Source organism: Harpia harpyja, chromosome 2, assembly GCF_026419915.1.
Source record: "Harpia harpyja isolate bHarHar1 chromosome 2, bHarHar1 primary haplotype, whole genome shotgun sequence".
Lineage (NCBI taxonomy): Eukaryota > Metazoa > Chordata > Aves > Accipitriformes > Accipitridae > Harpia > Harpia harpyja.
The window spans coordinates 61,417,009-61,431,019 of record NC_068941.1 but is presented as its reverse complement, the minus strand read 5'-3'; the positions used below and the strand labels follow the sequence as shown (position 1 = coordinate 61,431,019).

Sequence of the window (14,011 nt, the reverse complement as noted above, 5' to 3'; positions counted from 1 at the left end):
AAACCAATACCCCCTGTCGTTCAGCCATCCCTCCTGCAGGCTTTTTCTCAGAGCAGTTATCCGTGCAAGAGCCTCTGTGCCCCTGTGCCCACCACTGCAGTGGGAAGAGACACCAACAGGGGCTAAAAAACTACTAGCATCCCAGTTTTGTGATCTGGCTGAGGAACCTCTATCTCACATCTTTACCAGTTCTCTTTCTTTGTATTCAATTTCTTTTTTCTTCCAATTCTTATCTTTGCACTTACTTTAGCCTTTATTTTAGGGGGTTTTTTCAACTAGCTAAAACCAGCACAAATGACAGGGCGTAATCTATTTCTCAGTTTATGGACCACTTCCAATGACTGCTGCCAGCCCACACGACATATATAAATCATGGATTTTAGACCTGCACTCCTGCATCAGTTAAAGAGATAAGTAAAATTACTTGTCTTACACCTCCCTGTTGACAAAGTGACTCCCAGCTGAAGAGATTCACATGTGCTCTTTATTTCAGCAAGCAAGAAGCATCTATCTCGCTCATCAAATGTGCTCCTGAGACAAGAAAGGAGTGTGCAAGCAGCTGTTGTGTAGGACTACTGCATTTGTTAAAATCATGCCCACTTTGTTTTCTCCCAGCGTAGGTATGACTATACATGGCGATACATATCTAATGCTGTCATTTTCATGGCTGTAAATCCACTCAACAGAATTCCAGAGGAATTTGCCATCAGCAAAGAAATCAGCCTCTAAGTTTTCAGTCTGGCAGCTTTTATTGTTATATTTTGCTGTTTTTCTAATACTCACTTTTAAATGTGAGAGGTGAAATATTTTGTAAATATATTCTTGAAATATAATGCAAATTTTTCCTTCTTGTCACCTTTGCCCTTGGAGGCAGCAGACAACCTTGATAATGAGTGGAAATACAAAATTCCTACCTTTCGGGAGGCAGGTGCAACAGCAAGAGGATAAAGAACCATTTCTATTTGCGGTGACCATTCCTGGCTCTGCTCTAGCTTTTATTCTTTAGGCTCTTACCATGTACAGGCACAACCTCTTAAAAAACAAGTACTATTCAATCTCAACCAAAATGTCTGTTTCTTTTCTTACTGAACTTGGCTGTTTGAGCAGTATGTGATTTGGAGGCTGGGTCTCCAATGCACTAAGGATACTTTCAGGTAGATATAATTTTAAAACTGGAAGCCCTGGCCAATGGAGAAGGCCCATGTTCAGCACCAGTCTTCATCCCAAATCAGACTTAAGTCAAAACCCCAAAACTTTTAATGTAAAACTAGTTTTGAGGAAAAACTAATTAGGACCTTCAATCTCCCCAGCAACGTAACACAGCAAATAAGCAGGGGTTACTGGAGATTAACAAAGGAACTGGAACTACGGTTTCCATGGAAGAAATGCAAACCCTACGTAGAGGCAGAAAGCGATGTTACCACCCTTTAGAGTAACAAAATCACAAAATACTTGAAATTGGAAGGGCAAGTTATCTAGCCTACCTCCTGCTCAACTGCAGAGCCAAGTTCAGCTCCTGCTCTGAGCTGCACTAACCTCAAAGATAGATCAGGTTGCTCAGAGCTTTGAAAGGCGTATCTTTTAATTCGAAATTTCTTCAGAGTAAATAATGTAGAAATCTATCTTTTCTCAAAGAAAAGTTCATTTTGATTAAGTATTTTCTTTCTCCTTGATGAAGGAATGCTTTGATCAACACGCTTATGTGAAAATATCCCCAGAAAAGTTGCTTGTGTGACTGAATTCAGCCATTCTGATTCTTTACTGCTAGAAGCAAACAAGCTAGGCTCTTATATACGTGACTCACAGATTCATAAGCGTACATAGCAAGTGCATCACATCACTGAAATGGGACAAAGAGACACATTGCATTCTAGTGGTTCAGTGTGGTAAAATACTTCTGAGTATGAGACTACTACTCATATTTCTCTGCTCACTACTTTTAAAAGGACTTATTTAATCTGACAATTTAAATAGGGTTTTGCAGTGAGCTGCTTCAGAAAACAATGAAAAGGCAAAGCTGGAGAAAATGAACTCCATTTATCAGAAAAATAATTTCTGGGCCATTCCAGTACCAGTGTTTCATTTCTTATACCAAAAAAACCCCCCCCATACAAATAAAGACAGGACCAGGCCTTAAAAGCATAGAAGCAAAGGTCTCAATCCTACAAATATTTATGCAACTTGCCATTGTATGCATCAGCCTGTTAAAATCAAGGGAGCTGCTTGCAACGGAAAGGTATATGTGTGCTTCATTTCTACAGAATAATACATCAGGTATTAACTCTTTCTGTCCTGCTTCTGACATCTCACCTGCACTGACAAACCTGTTTTTAGGAACTGTATAAAAGGAAGTACCTGAAACACCTTTTAACAGGAATCATAACAATATCACACTTCATACATCTCTGTTCTTTAAGTATCATCTCCTTAAAACCAACCTCTGCAGTGCTGTCTACAACTGCCTTTCTTTTTTCAGCAACACTTAAGACTACTGGCTCCTTGTAGTAAATATGCCCACGGAGGCCACTAAACTATAGAAATGCATACAGACTAACTGCTGCCTTCACGTTCTTCACGTCTGTCTCAACACTTGTTGAATGTCTTCCTAACTTATCCTGGATGGTTTGTTCTCTGAAGCCAGGTTTGTCTTTTTTTATAATCTCTATAGTACCTGGCACAAAGATCTTAATCTTCAGCCTCTGCTACTTCTCTTGAGCTAGCATCAGAGGGAGAAAGAGCTTGTGAGTCTCCCACACCTGGGATGAAGGACTTGGAAGGTCAACAGAGTTGCTTCCCACAAGTAGCGAGGAGGGGGGCACAGGAAGTGTATTGCCGGGGGGGTGCAGTGCTGGACTTGCACACCCAGAGAGGAAGCAAATTCTGTAATGTTAAGAAAGGATGTTGGACAAGCGGTGTAGACACAAGGCTGGGAGATCTAAAAAGGGATTACAAATGAGTGTTACAGATGTTTATCTGACATGATGAAAGACTCACTAAATTATGCTGGCTGTAGATATTATAGGACAAAAAGAATCCTATAGCTCTTACTATATATCCTCTTCTCACTTTGATTATTAAAGGTGAATAACTTCAATTCACAGTTTTGATATTTACTATTAATTCTTTAAAAGCACTGTCCTAAGTGTTTTACAGGCTCTTAAAAGAAAGTAGAACCCACACTAAGAAGATCTTAATTGACTTTTACAGCATATAAAAAGAGGGATAAAAATGGGGCACAAAGAGGGCATGAGTTTTGAGCTGTACCTTTTTTATTTCCTAAGGGAAGGGCAAGGGTGTGGAGGCTTACTGAGAGACCCGAAGGAAAGGGAAATGGTTGGGAGGGTAAGGTGCTCTCTTCAGTGCAGGGCAGCATCAGAGTGTCTACAGATCCCAGGATAAAGTGCAAGTTCAGTGTGTCACTCCACAGCTCTTCTCAATCGCTTGCGCAGCTTTCCTGCTGCACTGAAATCCCCAAAGCACACTAAAAGCATCTCCAGCTTGCCGTCTTCTGCCATCCAAGACGACTGCTCACAAGCTGTATTTGACTCAAGGGAATACTGTAGGTATAAAATGACAATAGCATTATCACTAAGCAGATGAAATAGGTGACCTATTTCGTTACCTGCCTCCTTTCTCTAAGTATAAATATTAACAGGGTTTGGTTTTTACCTGCAAAGGTAGTAATTTCACAGTTCCTAGGTTTCATTTCATAGTTTTCAAACCCAACCATTTAGCTTAATTTTTACAAATTTGAAAATTTCATCTAAAATTTTGAATATATCTTAACAGTATAGTTACTGCAAAATGTCACCTTCTCAGTGCCAAGTAGGAAAAAATGTATACCCATCCTAATTCTCATTTTTCTTTTAGCTGGGGTGTATGCAGTACAAAAAGCCACACAGCCAAGCAACCCGCGGGGCACAGATGTCTGACAATGAATAATCCAAAAATCTTGAGCTCGGTTTCCCATTCTGTTTTCTGTGCACACTGTTACACTGTAATGCAATTTTGCTAATTAATGATGCTGCTTTCGCACTTAACACCAGTCCTGCTTCTGGTCTGTGGCTGGTGTACCTGTTCCCACAATAATTCTCCCCACTGACTGGAAAACTGCAAGTCCAGTTGGACACTTACATTACAAGTATCCTGTGTCTGCAAGTCTCTATTTCCAATTACTCTAACCAGTCAGTACTACAAATACTAGCATTTTCAGTCATCACCTCCACATACAAAGTGCACAGTGTGAGGCACACAGCTGCCCTTCTCTGTTTTGAGCAGAATCACAGATAGACTTTCCCTCATTCTACATTTAAGAAGGCACAAAGTATCACTAGAGAGAGATGGCATAGTCACCACTTTTGCAATTTCCCCCCCCCCCCAGTTTCATTAAAAGTTGTGGTCTTCCCTCCTAATGAGCTTATCCAGCAGGAAACAAGAAGAATTTCCCTTTTTCTCAGTGATCTTGTGTTCTTTTTAATTACCCAACATTGTCTGAGCAGGACATTATCTTTGTACTGTGTGCACTTTCTGATTCCAAATGAAAATGAGCATTGCAAAAAAGATCTTTAATAAACTGGAAATATTTGTGTAAAAAAAAAGGTTCCCTCCTGAAAGTTTATGCATAATGAAGGTGAAAAATGAACATGCAACTGGCCCAGGATGGTTTTATGAATCATGCTTTGCAATTATATTACTTGTCTTGCTTCTAGTAAGCATTCAACATGCCTTAGAATATGAAAAAAAGTCACGGCTACTGTGTTAGAACTAGTGGATTTCAATTGTTTTAGTTTACTAGTGTTTATATATGCTTAATCAAGATGAAACTACTCCCCGCCCAAAAGATCTGCCTTCACTAACACAGCCCAGAAAATACTTTAAAAACATCTTATTTACAAGTTGTATGTCTATCTCATAGATAGCGTAGAAATGAGTGGGAAAGGAATTTGGCATTATCATTAGCTGTGGTTTAAAGAAAAAAGATTATTAAACAACATATATGAGAAAATAACCATAAGAAAAGATCATAAGAGCAGAAATTGAAGCCACTGCAGAAGTCTATTTTCTTTAAAAATATTGAAAACTAGTGGCAAAAGTCTCCAGATTAACCTCCTAGGTTTTTAGGCACTAAGCAGCCCGATTTCCAAAGTGCAAAGCAGCACATCTACTTATGTGCCTAAATTCTGGGGTGCTCAGCAAATTCCAAGATGCCTAAAAGCCATGTTGGGTACCCATCAGGTTTCACTCAGCCCGAGTGAGTGAGCAAACCCCCCTGGAGTGGATGGAAAGACACACTGCTGTATTTTGAATCAAGCTTATTGGCTGCAGAAGCAGCTGCTGTCTGAACCACATTTGTAAATAAGACCACCAGATGTCTCATCACCTGCAAAAGCTTTTAGAAAATGTTTGTGAATGACAGTAATAATATCTGGACTTTGAAAGTTAGCCTCTTTGCCATGGTCGCTCATTTTTTATATCACCTGTTCTTTGTAAAAGAGGTTGTTAAAGAGCTGCCAAAAGCCAGAATTATGTCACAAGGAGTATTTTTATCAAAATTATGACAAGATTCTTCTGCATTGGTGGCCTGAAAAAGCATGCTTTATTTTCCTAGAAACAGATCTTCTGCAAAGAAAGCAGAATTTAAAGTTCTCAAACTCCAAGTAAAACTATTGAGCATTTCAGTTGGTAACACGTGGGAGAGTGGAAGTTCTGCTGTTAATAGTTTATCTTTTTCAGTCCTAGAAGCAATGGAAGACAGGTCCCAGACATGTTCCCATCATCCACCCCATGGGGCAAAAAGGATCCTTCTCACCACCCCTGATGTGGCAGTGTAATGCCATGCAGATCCTCCCTTGTATGGTTATTAAAAGTACCATATAAACCTCTTTGTTCCCAAGCTCCAACTACTGAGGGACCTTTTCAGTATTGTCTCCACACAGTGGGATATTTGCAGTTGTTTCAAGACCCCAGTTTAGAGCCCAGATGTCCCCAGTGATCAAGCTGAACAAAATGGGGTTGAACTTCCATAGCGTGCCACCTTTGGGAAACAGTCAACGGCTCAGTAGTCTTATTTTTGAGATGTTCAGTCGAGGAAGCTCAATGCTGCTCTGCAGAAGCCAGGATGGCTCAGCTGGGAGAGCTCTCAGAGGAACCGGCTTGCCGAGAAGAACATCCTTACCCTCCCTGGAAGTACACTTGTTGGGCTGAGGCATCCCTAATGGCAGGACACCTGCAAGGCACGCTTAGCTCACACCTTCCTTTTCCAGCCAGATGATAAGCTCCAGAAACGCACCGTTAAAACATTTCATCCACTAATGGGCATTCAGTCCAGGGACTGGACTACAGCTAGTCCAAACTAAAGCTGCCCTGAAATGTACAGAGAATGAAGACTTGATATAGAATAAACCCCTGCACTTATGCCTGAAGACAGATTTTGGCAAGCAGCTGTCTCCCTTTCATACAGGCATATCTGACTTTCATATGGCTTATGACAAAGCTAAAATTTTCTATAGGATATAATGCTGCACACCATCAAGAAGTAAAAGGGACTCCATAGTTCCATGGAAAATCCTAATTCAGTGCTTCAGAGGAACCAGGAAACTTTATTATGGATATGTTTGATACAACTCTGAATTAGAAGATATTGTTTGGTAGACTTCTATGGGCAGGAAATTTTTTTTTAGAAGTCTATATCCAAGCTGCATCAATTAGAATTGAACACTACTAAAATGTACTGATCATGATGAGTAAATTTTAAAAAAACTTTCCAAACAGCAATGCTAAAGTACCATTGAGTTGAGCTGGGAGATCACATTTTTCAGCAACTAAGGACTAAACTAGGAGGAAAAGAAAGATATGTTCAGTGTAAAAATCCTCAAAGCCAACTGAAAATACTTATTATACTGTAACAAACCATCAATAATTATTTTCCATAAACTTGTACTCTCATGGTTACAGGAAATAGCTGTGAGGGTGAAAGACTCCTGTGGTCATCTCTCAGGAAGTGTGTTGTGCCCCTTCTTCCAAGAGTGACAAATTTGCATAGAAATATGCATTGTTAAAATGTTCAAAATCATCACTAGAATTTGTGTCACAAACTGTTTCAATACTCCTGCATTTTTCAAATATCGTGGCATATTTCAGACACAAAAGGATCACCAAAAGTCTGCCATTTCTCAGAAATACTGTAGGGGCCTCAAAACCATCAAATATGCACCCCAAGGTCACCGCATGCAGGATTGTATAGCGCACAGATGAGGTGCGTTGAATTTGAAAGGGATAAATGTTACCTCTGCTGAGCTACTGTGCAGGAGAACAGAGCAGCACCAGCAAAGCCGTAAATTGTTCACAGGGCTCCGATTAGTCAGCAGTAATGCTGCTCGTAAGAGGTCAGGCTACCTTAGACCATCAATTCATGGAGTCTTTAAAAAAAAAATCCGCTTCTGAAGGCAGGATCAATTATTTTGGTTGAAAAATAACAACTAAAAATCTGTTGGGATCTCCTGCGTGTGCCACAGCAGGTACTTCTGCAGGGCAGCGACGAACCCGCTCAAGGAGCAGCGAGCGCATCGACGGACGGACGCGCAGCTAAGCCTTCACAGCTGCACAAAGTACTATTCGCACCAGAACGTGCGATTCCTTTCAAATTTGCCGATTCCCTTTTGCGTTATCGTCAACACCAGAGCCTGCCAGCGTGAATTTTCACAGAGGCGCGCCCTCCACCATTATTTATTCTCTCTTGACGAGAAGTTCGCGCCCCCGCGAGGGCGGCCGCACCCGCCCGTCGCAGCCCCTCACGGCAGCCCGGGGGCTCTCGGTCCCGGTCCGCCCCGCCACCGGCACCTGTTGCCGCGCCGCCGCCTTCAGCCCCCCTCCGCGGCGGGGCCGGGGTCCGGTCCGGCCCGGTCCGGTCCGGTCCGCTCCGGTCCGGGGCAGGGCGGGGGCGCCGCGCGCGGGGCCGCGGCGGGCAGAGGTGCGCCCCGGGAGCCGCGGCGCCCCGCTCCGCGCATGCGTCGTGCTGTCGGGAATTGTTGCTCCGCTCCGCACCAAGTTGCAGTCCGCGGCTCTTCCCCCGCGAGGCGGCGGCGCGGCCGGGGCCGGGATGAGGGGGGCGGTGGGGGCGAGGCGGGACGGCCCGCGGGCCCTGTCGCTGCCGCTGGTGCTGGCCGTGGCGTGCGCGGCGCGCAGGTGAGCGCCGGCCGGGCCGCGGAGGGACGCGGGCGCGGGGCCGCCCGGCCGCCTCCCTAACCCGCCTCTGCTCCTTCCCGCAGCGCCGACGGGCCCAGCAACATGTCCTACGTGAAGGAGACGGTGGACAGGCTGCTCCAAGGCTACGACATCCGCCTCCGGCCCGACTTCGGAGGTGAGGCGCCCGCGCTCCCCCGACCCGCGCCCCGGCCCCCCGGGCGCCCCCCGCCGGCTAACGCCGCCTCCCGCTTCCCCCCCCCCCCCGCAGGTCCGCCCGTGGACGTGGGCATGCGGATAGAGATCGCCAGCATCGACGTGGTCTCGGAAGTCAACATGGTGAGTGACCGCTGGGCCGGGCCGGGTCGGGCCGGGCCGGAGGGCGCTGCCGCCGGCTCCCCGCCGCGCCCGGCCGGAGCGAGACCCCCACCCCTTCCCGCGCTATAGCGCCGCCTGCCGGCCGCCGAGCTGCGCGCCGCCCCGCAGGTGCGGAGGCAGCCCGCGCCCTGGCGGGACGGGCTGTCACCTGCCGGGGTGCCCGGCTGCGGAGGGGGCTGCCCCCCGAGCCACCCCAAATGCTTTAAAATAGCCAAGGAGGCGGCGGTTGGTAGGAAAAGTTATTTGCGCTGTTGAGGTGGTGTTTGCGTGCCTGAATTGGCGCTCCAGAAGTGCTCCCTGCCTTGATCAGAATACCTGCTGCAGGTTTGAGGTTCTGCGTTCTGCTTGTGCTGGTTTGCCCTTTGCATAGCTGTCTTCAGAAATGTTGGGAGTTTCTTGAGCTGTAGCAGCAGATGGGCAGACGTGCGTTTTTTCATCTTAAAAAAAGAGTTAGTTCACTTTGCAAGCTAGTGGTGTTGAGTAAAAGGCGCAAAAAGAAAAAGGAGCTTCTAGAAAATGCGCCCTTTCTTGTAGAAGGGAAAAAAAAAAACCCCAACATTGCAGATTAAGTACATAAGGACGTTGCCTATCCAGCTATCAAAATCGGAAAAGTCTCCTAGCTACAGGTGTGAAACATACTGCATTTGATTTCAGTTCTGCTGCTGGAAGGAATGCTAATAGACGTGCAGGCTTAAAGAGCGAAAATGTGTCTGTATAGTGCTTGCCTCGTTTGACAACCTTTTCCCAGAAGAAAATGAAAAATCAGTTACAAGTTTGAACATTTTAAAAAATCATGTTGGATTAGTATGCACCGTGGGCGTTTTGCTCTCACTCTTTTTTCTTATGTTTGGTCTCATGAAAACCTAAGATGCTTTCTTTCCATAGGGGAACACCTATTTAGTTAAAAGAGGCTAGAAACCTTACATTTTCATCCTGATCAGCAGTTTATTTCACTCAAAAAAAGGTGATATTTGCCCATCCAAAGTAGTTCATTCAAGAGTGGGGATTTTTTCCTTGGTATATTAGCCAATAGTTGTCATTACAACAATCTCTTCAGAGGTTGTTTTCATTTTCATATTTATTTTTTTCTGTTTGTTATATATACACAGTTCCTGTTTGTGTGTAACTGTTATATTTGCTTATGAATATGCTTGGCAGAAAGGGGAGGAAAGGAGATTTGTCACATTGCGTGTAGCATAGCAGGCTCTGCAGAGTGCTAATAACGCACAAAGACAACGTTTTGCAAGTTTCGGCTCCTGGAGTTCCTGTTGCTGTATTGTACTTTCAGGGAGGAACGTGGTAGGGACTATGCAGATGAGGCAGAGAAAACAGAACATAGACCTTAGCAAAACAGTGAAAGAACAAATCTACTCCAACTCCAAACTGTTTCTACCACCCTGTAACAGGATTGCTGCTTCTACGAAGTGGTACACCCTGGGAAAGCCCAACACAGTAAACACCATCACGAATATAACTGTTCTGAAAGGTCCAGAACTTATCTTGTAAAGTCTCAACACCTGAAATACTGTTAATTTGGAGGGGAGTAGATGTGACAGTTTCCAGTGGCAATGTCACAGGGCATTAATTGCATTGCACCAGCTCACAGCATTTCTGCTTAGCTTTGGTGGATCCAGCATGCAGCTTCCTCCTCCATTCCAACACTTGCACAGCCCCAGGGAAACTGTAATTTGAACTTCCTGGGTTCTAATCAAGGAAAGTTACATGCCAAATGGATTCTTTGACTAATCTCCATGTGCTAGGGGGGGCAGCTTGATTAAGACTGGTCAAAAAAGTAAGATGATGTTTTCATTTCATAAAATGCCACATTTCTCACAGTGGAAGGAAGCAACCATTCCCAGGTATAGCCAAAAGCCCATTCCTTAAGGCAAAATATGGAAGAAACAGTCTCCATTCTGAATCAGTCCGAAAGGGGCTTTCCCATATCACAAGTGCTTACCTGTACACACCCATGTCAGAGTGTTCTTTGTTGCAAGGCCTTTATTGTGTTGCTAGAGACTGTTACATAGTCTTTTGGAAAATGATCAATAATTTCATCCATCGCTGCAGAAATAAGGGGATCAATATCTCATCTTAAGAAAAATTTTTCTACCTAGTAAAATAATGCTTTATTCTAGTACTTTTTCTGAGAATCACAGCCTTGAAATGCTTAATGTTGCAGCAACCTGTGAATCATTCACCTTCTCTCCTTTCCTTTTAAACTGTTGTCTCATAGATTATTGTTTTCTTTGTTTAGTAAGAGTTACCATTCTGTGGCATCAGAGCCAGAAATGTTTACCAGAAGGTGCTAGTTTATAGCTTCTGTTTTCTATAGGTCAGTTTTGTTGCTGTAGGAAACTGGTAACAAGCAGACAGAGCAACAGCCTCATTGTGTGAGCTCCTCCTGGCAATAGAGTCTGGTTGGACTCCAGCAGAGCTCTGTTCAGTCAGTCTCACCCTAGCGGTATTGAAGGGAGTTGTCTCATCCCTTGGCTCTCCTCGAGCACATGAAACCTTATTTCCAGAATGACAAAGGCAGTTATTCCAAATCCTGGTACCCACAGGCAGGGTTAAATTTTCTATTCCAGTCTTGGTGCTTAAATAAGAGTAAAGATTTAAAAAAAGAAAATCCATATATATCTCTCTCTCTAGGCTATGAAGGAGGTGTACCCCTTTGGTGCATTAGCTGAGAATTTGTCATGGCTGTAGATTGTCTGCCTAGTCAACAGGCTGATCTGTATGTCCGAGTAAATCCAGTCCTCAGGTAAAAAGGTGAAATATAGACAGTGGAACTATTGTGAATTCTGTGAACATCATCAGTAATAACCATCTGCTCAAGCAGCTTGTCTAGTTGTAGTGACTTCTTCAAATACACTAAACTATTGTGAAGTTCTTTACTCAGTTAATGAATCAGGACTTGCGCAGCCTTGAAGTCAACCTTTCTGTTATTTTCCCTGAGCGGTTGGTCCTTATCTGTTCAGCTCTTTAAACTGCATTGTTTTATAGTTGCTTGGTAGTTTAATAATACTGTAGTGAGCTGCCATAGCAACTTTTACAGAAGGATTAATTGAAGCACTCATTCTCATGACTTTCCCATTTGGCATCAGGTATGTTGTCATATATTGATTTTTGCAGGTAGTAAGCTGAAGAGCTTGTCATACATCGAACAAGCAGGAGAAGTAGAATGTAAAAGTCCTAATGATGGTTCTAAGCATTCTTTCTCCCTAATATACCATAAGGTTAGTTTTAATCTGTTTCCATCAGATTTTCACATCCGTGCTACAGTAACTGCAAGCATTCCCTTCCAAAGGTACAAGGTGACCCTTTGCTTTGTCTCAGTTAATGGTGGTTCAGCTAACTTTCATCCATGGCAGAGTTCCTTTAGAAGTATATCAGATATTTACATGAATATAAAGAGTTCATTAAGAACCACGCTACAACTAAATCTATTAAGCTGCTGTGATGTGAATAGTATGGTTTACTCTGATACCTTTACATGGTTAAAAGAAGGTGCTGCTTGTACATCAAGAATAAACATGGATAGCATGATTCCTGGTAACTACCGTCAAGCTTCAGGGCAAGCAAACAAATAGCATATTGCTATATCTACTAGGAAACAGTCAGTAAGTACCTGGACTCTGTAAAAGAAGTCACATGCAGTACATGCATAATTTTCTCTAAAATGCATTTCCTACTGAGCAGGTGGTCAAACCTTTATATCAGGGAAAAGATAGCTATACATGTTCTAAAGTTTTGAAAACCAGTGCACATGATAAAGAACCTTTTATAGAGCAGTTTAGAAACACCAAAAAGGAAAAAAAAAAAGCCCATTATTTTATATGGGGAACACTGTTCCTGACCTACCATACTGATTTTACACTGATGATGAAGATTTGGTTTGTATGACAGCAGATTGAAGGTTTTGTGTCCCAGCAAAAAGAGGGTAAAGAAAACACGGGAAGAATGTATGATTCTTTAGCTTCTGTATCCCAAAGTCACTTTTACTCAAGGCTCTTATATTTATCTGATCTCCCGAATAAGCCACAAATCTTGCAGAGAAGCAGGATCTCGTCATCTGTTGCCTACTGAAAAGTCACTACCTGGTTCTCTAGATTTCTTCTTAAGTAGTCTGTCTTTATGCTGTCAACATCCCAACCTGTTGGGTAATGTCTTTTTGCCCCAGAAAAAATTTAATTTAGCTTAAACCACTCACTTTTTGTGTCCTTTTGAGAAAACTGATAATTGAATAAGCCAGCTGCATAGATTTTTTTTTTTTTTCATCTGTATTGGCTTTGTGTGGCAAGGTTTTGGTAGCGGGGGGGGGTTACAGGGGTGGCTTCTGTAAGAAGCTGCTGGAAGCTTCCCCTGTGTTCGAGAGAGCCCATACCAGCCGGCTCTAAGACAGACCCGCCGCCGGCCAAGGCCGAGCCAATCAGCGGTAGTGGTAACGCCTCTGGGATAACATTTTTAAGAAGGAAAAAAAGTTGGGACAGACAGTATTTGGCAGCCGGAGAGAGGAGTGAGAACATGTAAGAGAAACAACTCTGCAGACACCAAGGTCAGTGAAGCAGGAGGGGGAGGAGATGCTCCAGGCGCCGGAGCAGAGATTCCCCTGCAGCCCGTGGGGAAGACCATGGTGAGGCAGGCTGTCCCCCTGCAGTCCATGGAGGTCCACGGTGGAGCGGATCTCCACCTGCAGCCCGTGGAGGACCCCACGCCGGAGCAGGTGGGTTCCCGAAGGAGGCTGTGACCCCGTGGGAACCCCGCGCTGGAGCAGGCTCCTGGCAGGACCTGCAGATCTGTGGAGAGAGGAGCCCACGGAGCAGGTTTGCTGGCAGGACTTGTGACCCCATGGGGGACCCACGCTGGAGCAGTGTGCTCCTGAAGGACTGCACACTGTGGAAAGGACCCATGCTGGAGCAGTTCGTGAAGAACTGCAGCCCGTGGGAAGGACCCACGTTGGAGAAGTTCGTGGAGGACTGTCTCCCGTGGGTGGGACCCCACGCTGGAGCAGGGGAAGAGTGTGATGAGTCCTCCCCCTGAGGAGGATGAAGCGGCAGAAAATAACGTGTGATGAACTGACCGTAAACCCCATCCCCGTCCCCCTGTGCCGCTGGGGGGTTGGTAGAGAATCCGGGAGTGAAGTTGTGCCCGGGAAGAAGGGAGGGGTGGAGGGAAGGTGTTCTGAGATTTGGTTTTATTTCTCATTACCCTACTCCAGTTGATTTGTAATAAATTGAGTTAATTTTTCCCCAAACTGAGTCTGTTTTGCCCGTGACGGTAATTGGTGAGTGATCTCTCCTATCCTTATCTCGACCCACAAGCTCTTTGTTATATTTTCTTTCCCCTGTCCAGCTGAGAAGGAGGGGGAGTGATAGAATGGCTTTGGTGGGCACCTGGCATCCAGCCAGGGTTAACCCATCACATCATCCATTTCATGTGATACCATGCTCTT

At 44.4% G+C, this 14,011-nt stretch overlaps 1 protein-coding gene across 4 annotated transcripts in view; it reads left to right on the top strand.

Moving 5' to 3' along the window:
* The first annotated feature begins 8,022 nt into the window (after positions 1-8,022).
* GABRB1 (gamma-aminobutyric acid type A receptor subunit beta1) overlaps positions 8,023-14,011 on the top strand; it is a 146,338-nt gene continuing 140,349 nt past the window's right edge. For all 4 annotated transcript variants that reach the window (XR_008234138.1, XR_008234140.1, XR_008234139.1 and 1 more), the window contains exons 1-3: positions 8,023-8,184; positions 8,268-8,359; positions 8,453-8,520. Coding sequence is in view for 1 of the 4 variants with exons in the window: in XM_052780142.1 (XP_052636102.1) it covers positions 8,099-8,184; positions 8,268-8,359; positions 8,453-8,520 (246 nt within the window). In the remaining 3 variants the exon portion in view is untranslated. The remainder of the gene's footprint in view (positions 8,185-8,267; positions 8,360-8,452; positions 8,521-14,011) is intronic.